At 38.9% G+C, this 17,971-nt stretch overlaps 1 protein-coding gene across 2 annotated transcripts in view; it reads left to right on the top strand.

Moving 5' to 3' along the window:
* PTPRK (protein tyrosine phosphatase receptor type K) overlaps positions 1–17,971 on the top strand; it is a 374,688-nt gene that overhangs the window by 66,643 nt on the left and 290,074 nt on the right. For both annotated transcript variants that reach the window (XM_084201677.1, XM_084201678.1), the window contains exon 2: positions 16,193–16,315. In XM_084201677.1, coding sequence (XP_084057803.1) covers positions 16,193–16,315 — 123 coding nt within the window. The remainder of the gene's footprint in view (positions 1–16,192; positions 16,316–17,971) is intronic.

Genomic DNA, 17,971 nt, shown 5'->3' with positions numbered 1-17,971 from the left:
AAAAAAATGTGATGTTTGATACCAAAACAGATCAGGGTACAATAAGTCAGATGAGCTTTCAGTCTTTGTGACTGTTTTAGCAAATGTGTATTCAAAGTGAGCAAATGGCAGAGCAGTGTGACTCAGCAGTGGCAGCTGGGGTAGGGATGCCATCTGTAGTCTGAAATGACACTCAGAGTAGTGTGGAGTTGCACGACAGCCACACGTAGGGTAGGTGGGCCCAGACTGGTGCAGGATATTCAGGCTGTGGAGTAGCAGCACTGAGGAGCAGATGTCCAGAGAATATGAGGGATCCCTGGGTAGATCCAATATTGCTGCTGTGTGGGCTATTATTGTGATTTTTGGGCTTAGAGGGAGGGTGCTGCATCCAATTCTATCAGGTGGCCATAGTAAGTAAGTCAGAGACCTACAGAGAGCTTGCTGAAAGAGAACAGATGTGGATTGTTTTGTTAGAGCTCTTTTTTGGAAGTGCTCTGCTACTGACTCGCAAAAGCATTACTAGAGATGGAAAATATGCCAATTGCAGTAAGAGCACGCTGTAACTGCCAGTTTGCAATTCCTGCTTCCCTCAGGATTTAAAAAGTTTTAACAATAGTTATCCAGACAGAAGACACCAGCACAGATAACTGCTGTGTGGATTGAAGGGCAACACCAATTAGAGCTTTGAAAATGTGGAGTGCGAGTCCTCATACCCAGTCTTATGGTCTGTTCTGTTGAGCTGTTCTTGCAGAGGCTGAAAACAGTTGCTGGTGTTGCAGAGTAGGAATTTAGGGATTATTCTGGATAGACTTGTTAGTGGACTGTTTCAGGGTACCTTCTAAATGGCATCAGTCATCAGCATTTTCTGATTGAAGTCTGCAAAATGGTGTGTCAAATTTAGGACCTCAGAACACAGCCAGTGCTAAAAATTAGCTATGCCTTGTTGACTAGTCTGTGAGATGGATTATTAGAGAATCTTGCAGCAAATTCTGTGGCGTGATTTTGTTCTACAAAATGTAACTCATCTTTGTGTAACTCATCTGGGTGAGCCTGAAAATGAATTTTTAAATTCTTTTTTGTCTTGTTTCTTATTTCAAAGGAAAGTGTTTAGGAAGTGTTTAGGCTCTTCTCAGTAGTATTTCTCTCAGCTGAGCAATGCAACCAATGTCAGAAACTGATTCACAGCAAGTTCCACCTGAAAATGAGGATGAACTTCTTTACTGTGTAGGTTACCATGAGCCTGGAACAGGTTGCCTAGAAAGGCTGTGGATTCTCCTTCACTGGAGATATGCAAGAACTGTCTGGACAGCATTCTGAGTGACATGCTCTAGGCTGACCCTGCTTGAGCAGGGGGGTTGGACCACTCTGATCCGTTCCAATCTGACCCATTCTGTGGTTTACCCTGATTTGAAGGTGGTGGTTTCTGCCACCAGAAGGTGATAGTTCGCTTTAGTGAGAGGGCTGTGGACAAGGAAGATGTTGAGCTAATGGGATCAAAATGGTGTTGATATGCCTCAACTTTCTCCTAACCCCTGCATCATATCCTGGATCACACAAATGAAGGCTGTCTCTAAGAGCTTGCAGCTGAAATGATATGTTGGTGTCTACCAAGTTAACTCTTTGGTTGGAAGATGAGGATTGTTCTTTATATAACTGGTCTGTATAACGATCAAAGCAAAAGGGTAATGATGTGTGGGTCGCCAGTCACTACAGAGAAGGTGCTAACAAATGCACCCCTCTTTCCTTTGCATAGTAAAGGATGCGGTGGCCAAGTCAGTCATTTTCAATTCTCCTTGCTCTGTAGGTGGTATGAGATGCAAGCAGCGTAAGACTGCAGAATAATGCTGTTGGCCTCTCGGTCTGGCTCTCAGCTCGGAGCTGTACTTGCATTTCATTCTCAACTTCAGAGATGGTATCAGGGAAGCTGTAACTAAAATATCTTTTAAAAAATCTGAAACGTTGCATTTTGTTAGCTACCCACAACACTTGTGCCTTTGCCAGATTGACCATTCTGACAGTTAAACAGATGTTGTTGACAACTTAGATGAGTAGTATGGTAAGATTTCCCCTTCCCCACATTGGATACCAATGGGCAACTAAAAGGAGGAAGCATATACAACCAAAGGGTTTGCTTTCCAAAGCCTCTGTGCTTTCTCATCTCCCTCTAAACTCATCTGCCTTATTTCTTATTCTAGCAATGAGTCTTGTAATCTTCTTTTTTTTTTTTTGTGCTTATTTAACCCCTCATTCCCTCTTCCCCTCTAACCTTCTGTGTTGTTTTAACTGTCTAAACCAGAGGAAAGCAAACAACAGCAACAGAGGAATCCAACAACAGCAACAGAGGAATAGGTTTCTGCCAGTTGCTGCCATGAGTTTTGTTGAGTTGGATTGGCTGGCTTTCTGTAGGTGGGCATAAACAGTAAAAGGTAACAAAAATAAAGTTTGTTCTTTGAAAATGGAGGGAGAGGAAGTGAAAGTGGAATGCAGCCAAAGTGATGGGCTTTAAAAAGAGTCTTTTCAGCAGTGCTGTGAATAGATAAATGTGGGAGAAGACTCCTCATTTGTCAAGGGCAGAGAAGAGATGCCAAAGTGATTGGGTTAAGGGGAGATGAAAGCTGGAAGAGAGAGCTTCTCAGAGAAGCTTTTTAGTTATCCTTCAAAAACTGGGTATAGCAGGAGTGAAGGACACATGAAGAGGCTTGAAGGAACATGTCAATATTGAATGATGGTACCTGTGATACTTGAGAAAAGAAGTGCTGACCTGAGATCAAGTGTGGAGTGAAAGAGTAAAAGGGTGGTTGTAACTTGTGCTGCTCTTCTCTAAGATTGCCAGAAAGGCAGGCTGAGGTTCAGTTTAGACAGAAGGAGACCACTTTAGTCAGCCCCACAGAAAGAGAGTTTGCAAATGTATTTGTACATGAGGACACCCAGAGATGAGATGCAAATAAAAAGACGTGGAGTCTGTCTTTGTTCCTTCAAAGTGTGTGCAAGGAGGGGACAGAACCACACCATGCTTGTGGGTGATGTGGGTTTGTACTTGAAATTGACCTGTCACTTCTTTTTTCCTAACAAATTTAGGTATGAACAAACCATAGCTGTTTTTTCATTGTCTCATACTGTTTTGGGGTGGACTGTGATATGGCAAAAAATGAAGGAGGAAACTTTTGGTCACACTTTGAGGCTGTTTTATTGCAAGATGCTTATATCCCTCTGGTACTGAAGTGTTTCTTTTCAAAATCAGCAAAATTATTACAATGCTTGTTGCTTCATCCATTGCATCCAGATTATCTGTTGGCTATTAAGTATTGATTTTTATATTGTATTAAAATTTTTTATGCTTTTCTTGGGTTTTGGTCTCTATGAAGTATTTTCTTCTGGATGTATAGCTCTGCATTATGTTGTGTATTTTAATCTTTAAATGATAACTTGGTAGTGCAGAGGCAATTTTGAGCTTTAACTTTATAATAGAGAAAAATTAAGAAACAGAGAAGAATATAGCTTTTGTGGAGAAGCTAGTGTTTTTATTTTAATTTTTAATTTCTAAAAAATCTATTTATAGTGACAAGTGATGCAAGCATTAGGACACACATTGTCCACTGAAGCAGTTCACATTTTTTCTTCTGGCTTTAAAAAACCAAAACAAGCCCCAAATGTGAAGCTCTTCAAATATTTTCTCCTTCTACGAGGTTTTCATTCTCAGATGAGATATATTAGGAATTTAAAAAGTGATACTTTTTAGCAGCCTTTCTTTCATTTCCCTAGAAAATTGCATACTGTTTTAGGTGATGTCATACCAAAAAATGCTTTGTCATATACACCTTCGTGAATATACTACTAAGGGATAACTGAAAAGATATTGTGAAAACATGGACATGTAATACTTGTACAAGTCCTAGTTGAATATGTAAATGCCTTGTCTAGTTCGACAAAAGAGGAGTTGGTCTGATAGAGAAGTGCGGGGTTTCTTTTCCTTTTTTTCTTTTCAAATGTTCTCTAAGTCTTTATTATTTCTATTATAACCTTAGGAGATGGAAAACTAGCACCTCACAAGAATTCTGGCTTATAGTTTTGTGAAGAAATGTTCAGTATTCTTTTCTAAATTTTCTATTTTAACCGTTGACTTATCTTTTAGCTATTATTTAGCATCAAGCTCACGTTTTCCTGAAAATATTTAATTCAGCCTTAAAATCTAAAGACTGAGTGGCAAATTTATGCTCTGACTGGTACTGGCAGTGTCTATCAGTGTCTACCAGGACAGTTTTCAGCCATAGTTTCTCTTGCACTTCTCTTCTGTGCAATGTGTAACATGAAGGGGTATGGTTTCACTTGTGTGCTGAAGTGGTAAGATTGTCAGAATAGCGTTTCTCTGTTCTTCTTGCTGTGCTTTGGGCACTGTGCCTTCAGGACACACACAGAGGATTGGCTTCAAAAGCTGCGACTTCATTGCCCAGTCTAAAGTAGATCTAACCTTCAGGCTTACACTGTTCTAAAAAGCCAACCCAGTGAGAATGCTTCTCTATTTAAGAAGTGGAGAGATTAAATACAACTTGTATCTGCTTGAAAAATACTATAATACAGTTAAGTTTTCTTGTAATGGTTTTATTGGAATTCAAGTGCAGATTTGCAGATGAAAACACAGGTTTAAAGTCCTTGAACTCAATTCTCTGGGAAGCCATAACATAACGTTAGATTTGTTTGTTAAATTGTAGTATTTCTACTATTCTGATTGTAAATATTTCTACCCTTAAATAGTGATTTCTTGCTAGAAGTGTATGCGTCTATTGCAATTTCTCTGTTAAGAGGTTTTTTTTTTTTATTTGCACAACTAAAGCAAATATTGATGGCAGATCAGTAAGTTTTGTCCAAAATGGTGTGATGATTTGTGCTGTCTGTTCATCAGAAGTCATGCTGAGGACCAAATATGATGAGAGAAGAGACACGTTATTTGCTTACATGCACAATTTATATTCTAAATCAGTTCAACAGCAAGCAGTGATTTGGCTACAAGACATAAAGGAAGAAAATGTTAGCATCGTGTATGTTTCTCTGAGTGTGTTAAAGAGCTTTGCTGTCAGATTACTCTCTCCCAATGTAATCTACCTAAAATATTTTCCTCACAATTAGGAAGTATTTTGATAAATCTTACTTTGCTGAAGAATGAAGTAACAACTGATACAAGGGTAGTGTGTGAAATGAATAATCCATTTGATTCTGCAGGGCACCTGTAAAGGAAGACTCAGATTTGTAAGTCTAAAGAGGAAAGGTAGAAGACAGAAGATAAAAGACAAATCTCTATTTCTTTGTGTTGGCTGTTCTCAGCTTGTTTATTATGAAAAGTTTGCATATAATTCTGGTTTTTATCTTAGATTTTCTGTGATACTTTTGTCCATCTTTAAGCATAAATTGCAGAAGGCAATGTTATACTTGTCTTTGTGATTGAATAAAAGGTGTTAAAGCCAGTAAGGAAATGCAGAGCTTCAATCTGACACCACGGAATGTATGAAGCATTGCTGAGTGTCTTAGCTGGCAATTTCAAACCAAGACACTAAGAAAAGTTTAAGATAAGGTGTTATTTTAATAGGAGATTTTGCCAGGAGGACACAGGAAAGGATAGGCTGCTCCATTTAACCTTGATTCTGGGAAGGTGATGGAACAGCTCATGCTTGCAGCCATTTCCAGATCTGCGAGGGACATCAGTAAATACTGTCTGCTCAGACATGAGTGGGGTTGTCAATGCTGTCTTACAAAAAGGGAGAGTGCCACTGAGCACAAGGAAACACTTATAAATGCTCAAAAAAAATTGCTGCTGTTTTTGTTTTGTTTTGTTGTTTTTTCTTTTAACTTTATGGGTTACTGCACACTGGCATAGGTTGCTCAGGGAAATTGTGGAATCTCCATCCTTGGGGGCATTGTCTGGACATGGTCTTAGGCAACTGTCTCTATCTAGATGGCTCTGCTTGAGCAGGGGGGTTGGACCAGATGGCCTGTGGCATTCACTTCCACACTCAACTATTCTCTGATTTTGTGGACTGGGGCCTGTTATATCTTGAATTTATTTGTCAGTCTGTATCTCACTGGATCTTTCACTAAATTTGGAAGCTTGGCTGTTTCCTGTGGATATAGAAAACTTCAATGCTTTCAAAATATTTTTACACTGTTGTTCTTTCTAACCTTCCTTTCGTCTTGCTGGATTCCATGAAAAGATATGCTTCATATTAAAGTCCCTACCCCTTTTCTTACTACAAAATCAGAAACTAGAGCAGTATCTTCACTTCTTCTGATACACAAGGATTTGGCTTTTAGTTTGGCAGTGCCTGTGTGTGTGAAGGTATATTTTTAAACTCAGTATTGTTCATTGCCCCTCCTATTCATGTGCCCAAGTTTTGTGATTGATTTACTGCTAGCTCAATTCTTTATGTACCTTGATGTTGTATCTCAGAAGATCTCTTCTGAGAGGGTCTTGTCATCCTCTCGAGACTCTGGATTTATACGATGACCGAACTCTTCCATCATCTCTCTACCTTCTGACTTACCTCCTTCTGAGACTTCAGAAATGACCTTTTGTAAAGCTTCTGTCATTTTCAATGTCAGAGCTCTTCCACTTCCTTGCATTTAATTTGATCTTCCTTTTTGCATGACAATTTAATATTTTATACACAGTCTTATGCTCACCTCCCCTTAGGAAGTCCACAGCTTTCATATTGTCCATATTCATTTTGAGCTCTGTACCCTATCTGTTCCTTGAGCTCCTTTTAAACTTCAGTCTGTGTAACTTATGTACTCTTCTCTCATTCACTCATTTGTCTGGTTTCTTCACTGATGCTGTAGTAACTCGTATTTGTTGTGCTCAAAGAGGAGAATTTTTTTTTTTGTTGAATACTTGCTCCTATTGTCTAGCTGGAAGCTTTCGCTTTTGTCTGTGGAAGAACCATTAATAACCAATAGCAAAAGAGATGGGTTCTAGAACAAACCTTAAATAACTTGTATTGTCCCCTGTCACACTGTTCAGTGGCTAAACTGTTTTAATAGAGTGGGATGAGATGCTAAAAAGCAGTGCCACGGAAAGGGACCTGGGGGTCCTGGCTGGCAGAAGGTTGAATATGAGTCAGCAGTGCCCTGGCAGCCAGGATGGCCAAGCGTGTCCTGGGGTGCATCAGGCACAGCATGGCCAGCCAGGCAAGGGAGGGGATTGTCCTGCTCTGCTCTGAGCCAGGGCAGCCTCACCTCGTGTGCTGGGGGCAGTTTTGGGTGATTAAATTATTAGAGAGTGTCTAAAGGAGAGCAACAAAGATGAGGAAGGGCCTTGAGGGGAAGCCATATGGGGGGGATTGGCTGAGGTCACTTGGTCTGTATAGCCTGAAGGAGACTGAGGGGAGGCTGCATGGTGGTCTTCAGTATCCTTGTAAGGGGAAGAGGAGGGTCAGCACTGATCTTTTCTCTGTGGTGACCAGTGACATGACCCAAGGGAGTGGCCTGGAGTTGTATCAGGGGAGGTTTAGGTTGGATCTTCAGGATCTTCACGCAGAGGGTGTTTGAGCCCTGGAACAGGCTCCCCAGGGAAGTGGTCACAGCACCAAGTCTGCCAGAGTTCAGGATGCTCTGAGGCACATGGTGGGACTCTTTGGGGTGTCCTGTGCAGGGCCAGGAGTTGAGCTCAATGATCCTGATGGGTCCCTTCCAACTCAGCTTATTTTTGGTGACGTGTAGCTGTCCTGTTTTTGTGGTTGAATTGGTGGCAGATAGAAGTTGAGCTGTGAACTTATTTCTTACAAGTCCTTGTTTCAGCTGGTTCTTTTTGTTTTGTTTTTGTTTTTTTCCCCCCCTTGGAGAGTAAGTTACAAAATAACCTAACCCTCCACGTAGGAAATTTTGTGATTTAAAGTACTGTTTGTAGGGCTGTCTTCACTTAGCACTCCTCCTGAGTTTAATCTTGTTTTATCCATTACCTTTTAACAGCATATTGTGAGAATGTTTAGGAGAAATGCCAGAGACTGTGATATCTACATTAGATTTTCTATAGATAAGCACTAGCAGTGTCTTGGTAAAGGTGTTGTTTTCAGAAACAGCATTGTAAGACCACATATCCATTAAAAACATCAAAGTGAATAATTTATCTTTGGAGCTCCCAATTGTGTTCTTGAAGACACAGAACTTGTTTGCTGGCATTTTACTATTGGTAATGTTATGAAAATATTTATTATTTTTAAAAGCATAATTCCAGCCCTCCAAACCCCAATTTTTTATGTTATAATGGTATAATTTCTTGTCATCAGTGCGATTGGTCAGAATTTTGCTCAGTGTACTGCAGGAATACTGAAGCTTGCAGCCTATAAAGCTGAAATATGAAATAGCTTTGTAGTTCTGTGGATGTTTTAAATTGTATATTGATGAAAATCTATACATCATTCCATGAAATTGTTAATTCTTTCCATGGTTTCAGAAACATCTTGTGAACTGAAATGGAAATTGTCTTGATAATTTCAGTTGTATAAAAGTGATCTGCATACGTAGGCTTGTTTGCTCTCTGCTGCCTTGCCCATGTCAAGGAAGAATGAAAAAGACATTAAGCAATTGTGACTTTTCACAGCTACCTGTTGTCACCTCTCCAGTGAAGAACAGAAGAACTCCTTTTCCCTGGAGAACAAGAGGAAATTTAAAGATACTTTTGTTTAGATTATGTTTTGCTTAGTTTGGAAACTGAAAGACAGACAGTGTAATAGAGGCTGTTCTTTTCTCCCATTCGTGTCTTTCATTTTTCCATTTTGTTAACTGCTGGTAAACCATGGCAAAGATTCCTCTTGGCAGGAAGAGTTTTTTGAAGCTTTTTTGAATAAGAGATGTACAAACCTTTTCCAGCCTAGGTGTAAAGAGTGAGAGAGGCTAATTTAATAGAAGAAATCGAATATATGGTATGGTCAGGTAGACCACTTCTAATTGTGAATCTTCATACTCTTCCAATATTTGAGGCTAGGATAAATGCTGGCATTAATAGTTATCTTTTACCCTGTAGAGTACAGGAAAGAATGTCCACCTGAGGCTTCATGCATTCTCCATAACTTGCACCTAATAATTATCCAGTTCCTATCTTTCCATTCTAAAATTAGCTATTATTCAGTTAGCTATTTATTAATACGGAATGTGGAAGACAGACAATGAAAAGGAATATGCAGAAATCAGACTACATTGTGAGCTGTTTGGCATTTTGTTCTCTACTCTTCTCCTTGCTTATGGCATTACTTAATGACTTTTGGAGGGTGGGATTGGTTTTAATTTCACAGTGATTTATAGCAAATAGTGATATAGGAGAGGTTTGTCCACTTCCTTGTTAAAAAAATTTGTATTTGTAGAGATGTTTAGATTATTTGACTGTTATAACAACACCAACAAAAGCCCTACACCTAAAATATAATAATGTTAATATAGGAATAATTTGCCATATTTCCTATTTTGCTGTTGGTGTTTACATTCTTGAGACTTGAAGTTCCTAAGTTAAGAGGGTGATTAAAACTTCCTGATGTTAAGAATAAGTCTAGAAAAATCTAAAAAAAAATTTGCAGGTAGTTGAGTTTAGTTGATTTTTATTGCTATTACCTGAAGTCAGTTGTTTTATGTAATGAATTCAAGTACTACAAAATAAGATACCACTCTAAGGAAGATAAATATTCTTAGTATTTAGTATGACTTCTCCATGTAGTGGAGAATCTGTAATTCTCCTTAAGTGCAGCTCTTTTCGTGGTTATTTTAAACATTAAATAGTGCCACTGATCTTCTGTCTTTTTAGATGCCCTAGGTTAATTAAGGTTGTTTCAGTGTTACATTTCAGTAGGTAATACTTAGCATAAGCATTTTAACATAAGTCATTAAGATTTATTCTCAAACTGCATTAACATCAATTCTTAGTTTAGTCTTAACAGGTGTCTGAATGCTCTGCAGTCAAGGTGTTTTAAAATGCTCATAACAGAAATTATGTAGTGCCTTTAGAAGATGAAAACATCCTGTGCTGCAAGGTGTACTGTAATATAAACAGGTCAATTATTGTGGTAAGTGTGTGATTTTTAAAAGCAGAACTTCTACCTGGATGTATATGACAGAAAAGACACCTGCTTTAACACCTTTATCTTCAACCTTTGAATTCACCACTCAGTGTGAGAAGGGAAAAAAAAAAATTCACAGGACTTTTACCTGACATCACAGATCAACATAATTTTGTACTGGGTTCTTGCCATTGAGCTATCTACTTTGATAGGTTTAGAGCTATTCATTATGATTTTACAGCAGGTGGTGGAGAAAAATAAAAGCATGCTCTTGGATAAAAGGAGCAGATTGTTCCAAGTAGTCATTTGAGCTGAATGAGAAGAGTATTGAATCCCTACTGTGGCACCTTCATACATAGAAGTTCCAAAAGAAACCATTGGTAACTGAGCCCTGTGCACAGGAGAAGTTGTGCTGACAGAACATTCTTGTGTGCCTCCAGTACAACTCTTGTCTCGTGCTCTTGTTTATTGCTGTTTTGTTCCTCCTGTATTGGTGATCTGCCTGATCCTAGTTTCTGGGCTTACAACCAGCTCCTTGAAATGGAGGAGCAGGAACTTTAAGATATTACTAGGGTGTTTTGTGTTTTGCGTAACACCAGAAGTGGTCAGATTCAAAAATAAATCTCAGAACTAAGCAGAAAAGCTTGATGCTTTCAACTGTTTCTACACGTGCCATTCTGAGGCTGAAAAAAGCAATGAAGAACATTTATAAAATCTAAATACTAAAATGGGCATACAGACTTGCTACATGCTATTAGGGAATAGTGTCTTTTACCTAGAAGTCAGTAGATCTCCAGTGGACCATCCCTAAAATGCTGTTCATAATACATTTTATAAGTATCTTAAGTTTAATTTAATGTTATTGTGCAACTGAATGTTTCTATTCTAAATAGTAGAAGTGACATAATCTCTAGGGAGTGCAGTGAGAACTTCAGAATTATTAGATAAAGATCAGTTATTCAAATTCTGAATCAGTTTTTCTTTTTATCCTGAGCTGATGAGCTGGGGGTCCACAGTAAAGTTGTAATGGACATCCATTTATTGGTGGCAGTTATTGACACGTGCTTCTTCTAGTCTTAAACTTACTTATATTTTAACCAGGTGGAGAAAAGATCTGTTTAGCTCTTCTTTCCTGGGTTGTTATAAAGGAGGGAGGATAAATCAAAATCACAGTGCAATGTCAGCACTGAGTGTTGCTGCTAAGGAATTATTATGATAATTAAAAAAAAAAATAGTTTATCTTTAAATGTAAATAATTAATTCAAAATAGCCTTTTATAGGTATTTTGGGTTTGTGTGGCAAAGTTTGGTGGCTGTGGGGTTCTGTGAAGACAAGGGTGGCTTCTGTGAAGAGCTGCCAGAAACTTCCTGTGTGTCTGATAGAGCCAATGCCAGGCTCCAAGAAAGACCCTGGCTGAGCCTGTCAGAGACAGTGGTAGTGCCTCTGGGATAACAGATTTAAGGGGAAAAATTTTCTGTGTGACAAAAGGTTTTTTAACATTTGATATTATTTTTCATTACACTGCTTGAATTTGATTGGTGATAAATTAAGTTGAATGTGGTTTGCCCACAGTGGTAATTGGTGAGTGACCCAAAGGTCCTTCAAAATATTTTTCTCTCCTCTGAGGAGGGAGTTGATAGAGCAGCTTTGGTGGGCACATGGTGTTGAGCCAGGGTCAAGCCTCCACAATAGATAATGTGTAAATTCTTGACTAAATGATCTTTATTAAATCTTCATTAAATTTTGGTTAATTTGGGGGATTTTACGATTAATTTTGAGATTAAATTTAGGTTAATCTTGATGACCTTGTTATTAAGCAGAGCTTTAATTTATTTTCTGAGAGTTCAGTGTGGGATATTAATCTTTCTTTTTATAATGAACATTTAAGATTCTTTATCTTTCATGAATGAAAATGGACATGTAGGCAGGAAATTTTTTGAGGCTAGTATGATTTATCATTTATCTTTTAGAAGGACGTTGAAGGGGAGTGTGTGAGTTCTCGGTCTGTTGAAGCTGAAGTTGATAACCTACTGCAGCTTATGAGAAAAGATAATGGATACAGTGAATTGTTGTTTTGCTTGATTTCCGTCAAATGTAAATGTTTCCCAAATACTTCACAAGCAACTGAACAAATTTGATTGATCCAAAATACAATTAGTAGTTTGACAAAATAATCATAGACCCTTAAAATTCTGTCTTCTTAGTTTTCTATTCCAGCTCTTGGTGGGGTGTTTGTTTCTGATGCACTACCCACTTTTTTCTTTTTATTTGTCTGTGATTGTTGAGGGTGATTGATGGCTGCTGCCACCACTGCAGGTGTGGCAGTTCTTGGCTCTGGCTGATGCTGTCCCATCCAGCTCTTCTGGGCCATGTCCTGATGGCAGTGTTCATTGAAAGGAGGAGGTAGTACTGACTGCCTTGCATCCCAGCCCTCTGGCCCTCACCAGGTCGCTGAGGTCAGGCTGGTCTGGTGTATTACTCTTGATCACTGCTGCTGCTGCCAGTTTTTTTCAGAAGCATAATAGAAATCTAAGTTAAATGTGGATTTAGGTACTGCAAGATCCAAGAATGATTGTCAGCACTGTGCTTCCAGCCCAGAGGTTGAGCAGAGGTGTACAAATCACTGTAGCAGGATGTGTGTATCCATAGGTATGGACAAATTCCAGTGGTGGGGTAGTATTGAAGAAAAATTTTAAGTTATACATCAGCAGTAGCTAAAGGAATGTGGTGGTCACAGGTATTGGGACAGCAGTTGATAGTACTGTTTCATTGAGTTTTGGGGGAAATTATAGATGGCTTAGTAGGAGATTTGACTTGTTGTTTGTAGGATATTAGCAGACTGTTGTCAAAATGTTAGGCAGCAAAGTGGGTACTTGAGTTCAGCTGCTGAACTTCATCGGGAGGTAGTGCGCGTTCATCAAGCTGATCCACTCTCTTCCCTTATTCCCCTATATATTCTGAGCAATGCTGTTACATTATTGTGGACAGTGGCCCAGCAGCTGAATTAGGGTGCTAATAAGTCCTGACCTACTGTGTACTTTTGTCAGATGTTTGTTGTTATGTTTGAGTGGTTTAAGATTTGATTTAAAATGTAGACAGTTTTGAACAAATGGCTGGGAAAAAAACCATCCCAGGTTTCATCCACCCACCACCTCTTCTCCTTGTGTTTTCCACACAGCATGTTACACTAGGTTTGTCTCTTACTGCCTGGAGTTATCAAAATAGCATGCAGGCAATTGACTGTTAAAACAGAGAAAGGGAGGTCTGAATTTGCCCATGTTTTAAGTCTCAAGGAGTAGTCTGCAGGGGGTTTGAAGTGCTTGGCCTGTCTTGTGTTGTGCTAGATAAAACATGACAGCATTGGCTGTTTACTTGCCTTAAAATGTCTTGGTATGTTGCTAAGAGGTAAGGTGGCAGTGTGCTCCATGAGAAGAAGCCATTGGTTCAAACAATTGTTACTGGGTTGATTTTGTGGTGGGTTGATAATCTGTCCTGATAAACTTTGCTTATGTGCATATGATAAATGCACATTTGCTTGTTCTGTGGGTGCAGCCATGATGTGCACACAAGGAGGTTGGGATTGCTTGCTGTGTATTAACAGGCACGTTGTTATTGCTAATCAGAACTCTGATAACTAAAATTAATGGTGGGTACAAAGACAAGCAATTAAGGACATTCATCTTCCAAATGAGTCTAAAAGATTCATTGGTAGTTTAAATTTATATACTGAGGGCACTCAAACCATTAAAAAGGGTAATGGGTGCCCTGCAGGCATGTGCTTCAAAGCCATATGTCATTTTGGTGCTGGGACAGCAGACTGATAACTTCCCTTTAAGGGAAACTGCTATTCATTTATCAGTAAAATGTTGAAGGAAATGTACATTTTTTTGCTGTAGAGTGATCATAGAAGTGTAAGTTAAATCAAAGTGCAAGATTTATGTTCTAAGTCTTTTTGGCTTTATCATAATAGATGTTAATTAGAAAAGTGTCTCACTGGTAACAGAGGGCACTGGAGTTGGGACATTGAAAAGTAGAAATATTTCTCTGATGCACAAATATTTCTCTCGTGTCTTGCAGTTTTTGACAGTGACACTGATGTAGTAACCAGCTTAGTACAGGGAATAAAATGTTGTGGTGCATTTGTTGCTGCTGTTGATGCTCTGCTCATGTTGTCACAGGGTGATGTTTGAGCAAGTGTTGTTAATACAGAGATGCATATGAGGTTTTAAGGGTTTACGGTACAAGGATTTAGCACAAATTTTGCTTCAGTTTAGAATTTTCTTTCTGTCCTGGTGTTGTTCTTTCCAGCTGAAACATTGGTTAAAATGTAATTCTGGGAGTACCTGCGTACCCATCTGGCAATGGGTTTTGGTGATGTAGGGTTATCTAAAATTTGGTTTTGTCAGTCCTTCAAAATTACAAATACTTTTACAGATTTGTGGGAGCTATTTGAGTTCTCCCTAACTGAAGATGCAACATGATCTCTTGGTGTGGGACACAGTGCAGGTTTGCTTATGGAATTTAGTGAAAGAAACTTTCTCTTCACTAGATATGAACTCTGTTTGTGGAAACTCTGTCTGTTATGGTGATATTTGAATATGCTGTATTGGGTTAAATTGGGTGGGTTAATGACATTTTCATTCTCAATTTGGTGACATACATGCACATTCTTCCTTTCTTTTTTCTCTGGCCTTTTGGAGTTGCACACCGTGTGTGTCTTGTACAGAGGGCAGGAATGAGCACAGGCTTCATGGTCCTCAATCTCCCCTTTTCCACTTCCAGCTCATTCATCTCCTGACTGCAGTGTCAGCTGGTGAGACCCTGGAAGGGTGATGGCAGGCCTGGGAGGGTGTTGGCTGTTTGTGCTGTGGTAGTGACTCATCACAGACAACACTGGAATCTATTGTAATAAGGGGTTTTTGTTTGTTCTCAGAGTACTTGTCCCATATTTTGTATTTAAAAAGAAAGACAACAAGGTCAATACAAATACCCCTGTTATTCCAGAAGCGTCTTAGCAAAAGGAACTTTTGTTGTGATAAGCATTGTTATTTGGATCGATGTGCCTGAGTTAGTGAGGACAGGGAGAAGAGCATGCAAGAAATATCTCCTCTGACTTTCAATAATTGTCTGTGGTCTAATTCTTGTATAACTTTTCTAGATTAAAAAATATCATCTAAGTAATGATGAATGCACTGTTTTCTCTTTCACTCTCTCCTGCTATTGCCTTTTGTTTTTGAGTAGGAGGAGCAAACTAGGGCTGTGTGCCATGCATAGAGGTAACAGCTGCTGCAGGATTGGATGCATGACATCTATATTTTCTTGAGTTTACGCTCTGCTTTTTCTTTGACCACGCTCTTTTGATTCCTTTGTTTCTTCATTCTCAAACCTTGATCTTTTTCTGAGATTGTCATGCTTTCTTCTCTCTTTTCCCAGCCTACTAAATGGCCTTGAGTTAAGAATGGAATAAAAAACTTACTGAATTAGACAAGGCAGACATTACTGTGCTACATGGGAATTCTGTCTTTTTTTCCATCCCATCATTTGCATTCCTTCCATTCTTCTTTCTCTCTGCCACTTCTCGCAACTTTTGTTGTAAGGTTTTCATATCTGTTGTTTGTGTGACCCTGAAAAAATGCCTTGCTATGTTATGGTAGATTGATTTCGTAAATAAAGACTACCCAATTTATTCTGCAGCAATTATTTATTTTCTAAGTAATTTTAATTAATTTTTCTGACTGTTTTAGGCACAGTATTTACCCTTGTTGTCAGTGTTTGGACTGCTTTTGCTTTCAGAGTTTTTGTTTTTCATCTTTGATCTTGGTCTATTGTTTTCAGTTTCCCCTGTGGTTTAGATAGCATGTTGCTTTTTGTCACACAGACTCTGAGATAGGTTTCACTTGAATTGGTGACTTCAGGCTATGACAGCCTATGATTTTTTCTGACAGAAGGTGCTCTTGGGGGAAATTGGTTGTGTGGAGTAGTGATGTTTTTTAACCAAAGAGAGGGAAACACTGATGGGTGAGTTGTTTGCAGGTTTTAGCTTTGTAAATGCAAGCCTGTGAACTGTGGTACAAGGCTGCGTGGGCACTGCAGTTGTGGTGGGCCCCAGAGAAACAGCTCTGCTTGACTCTTGGAAGGTCTCTGCTTTTAAATAAACTAATAACAAATTTCTTCTCTAGGAGGATGCACGTTCGATGACGGTCCTGGGCCCTGTGACTACCACCAAGACCTGTACGATGATTTCGACTGGGTCCATGTCAGTGCTCAAGAGCCTCACTATTTGCCACCTGAAATGCCTCAAGGTGAGAAACCTCACAGATACTGAAGGATAAATTTCTTTATAAACTCGAAGACAAGGCCATGGTCTGAGATCCCCACTTTAACTTTGGTGATGGAGATCATATAAAGGAATAAAAATAATAAATATAGCAATCTCGGTAATTGAGAAGCCTTCTTAGACCAAATACCCCTTTAAAGCTGGGTTGAGGCATAGGGAAGGGAGAAAGGAAGGCATACTTTCCTCTTTATTCTGTGTGGAATTCCTGTTGACTTGAAGTAAAATTCTGTGTTTTATATCACAGCCAATGTATCAATTCAATCATTCAGGTAGGCACTTGAAGAAATGGTGAAAAAAGGGATATGTGCAAAAACCCCATACATGGATTCCTTCTTTCCCTCCCCCCCCCAACCTCTTATCATCTGAAGGTAATCAGAAAAGCTTGATTTATGGAAATATTGCTGTTGTTAATTACTATTTAGGACAGGTAATGAATAACTGAAGAGGCACAGCCTACATGACCTTGCCTGCTCACCTTTGATGAACAGCTTAATCGGCGCTTCCCAGACAGCATGATATGCTGAGAGAATGAAAGCATTTGAAATTCAGCTACATTTTCCAATTAATAATACATTAAGTAATTAATCATGCAGAGGAGGAGAAAAGGTCATGGCTATTTTATTTGTATCTAAAAGGTTTTGTGAAGTGAGGGATGTGTGGAGAAGGAGTGAGAAATGTTGCCACACAGAAGTAACCTCACCTCTGCACCATTCTTTCCCCTGAGTTTTGGGTACTGTTGTGAATTATTATGGTGGTTGATCTATATAATTTTACTTCTTAACTGCTACCTAGTGGGCTCCCCCTGCTTTGGAGTAATTGATACAAGCAGGTGTTACCATGCCCAATACCTTGCAAAATAGGTTAATTAAGCAAGACCCACACTTTATTTAATGGACTTCTTGGTGCTTCAGTTTTGCATAAGGAAGAATAAATTTAAAAACATCAACATTTGTGATGGTCTTACATTAAAAAAAGTTCAAAACAGTATCTTCCCTAGTAAGGCTGAAAGTTGTTACTATTCAGTTTACATTTTTTAGAATGTAATGTTTTTTATAAAAGTTGCAGATATCGTAATTGTTATGGAAACACCATTCTGGGAAAAATGTGGTATTTTTAGACCTTTGGCACACCTTGTACAGGAAGAAAAGCAATTTGAGGGATTGTATTTTGAATGAATCTAAATGACAAGGTAGCTTCTTGCTTATTCCAAATAACATACCTGTCATCCTTAGGCAGTTCTCAGAGTTAAATGACACAGTGCTCTCTGGCATGTGATTTCTTTTCAGTTCTGCTATAAACTCATTTTTCTCTGAGCATAGCACATGCGTTCTTTCAGAGCAATTTTTTTTTTTTTTGCATCTCTATGCAAAATTGTGGCTGCTCAAAAAAATCTATCAGCATAAAGGAATTTTTCAGAGATAGACCCAAAGGGATACAGAAGAAGCTCTGGTTATATTTTTTTTCCTTCCCTTGGTTAGAATGCTAGACTTCTTGTATCAAACTTGATGTTTGGTGACCGACACGTGGGCCAAAACTAAGCCTCAAATCTGTTCTGATCTGATGAGCTTCCCCTTAAGAAGTTCAGGGTCTTCAGATTCTGAAGATGCATGTCGTACATAGA

The sequence above is a fragment of the Fringilla coelebs genome (assembly GCF_963513975.1).
Source record: "Fringilla coelebs genome assembly, chromosome: 3".
NCBI lineage: Eukaryota > Metazoa > Chordata > Aves > Passeriformes > Fringillidae > Fringilla > Fringilla coelebs.
Note: the sequence above shows the minus strand (reverse complement) of the source record. Positions and strands in the feature narration are given on the sequence as shown.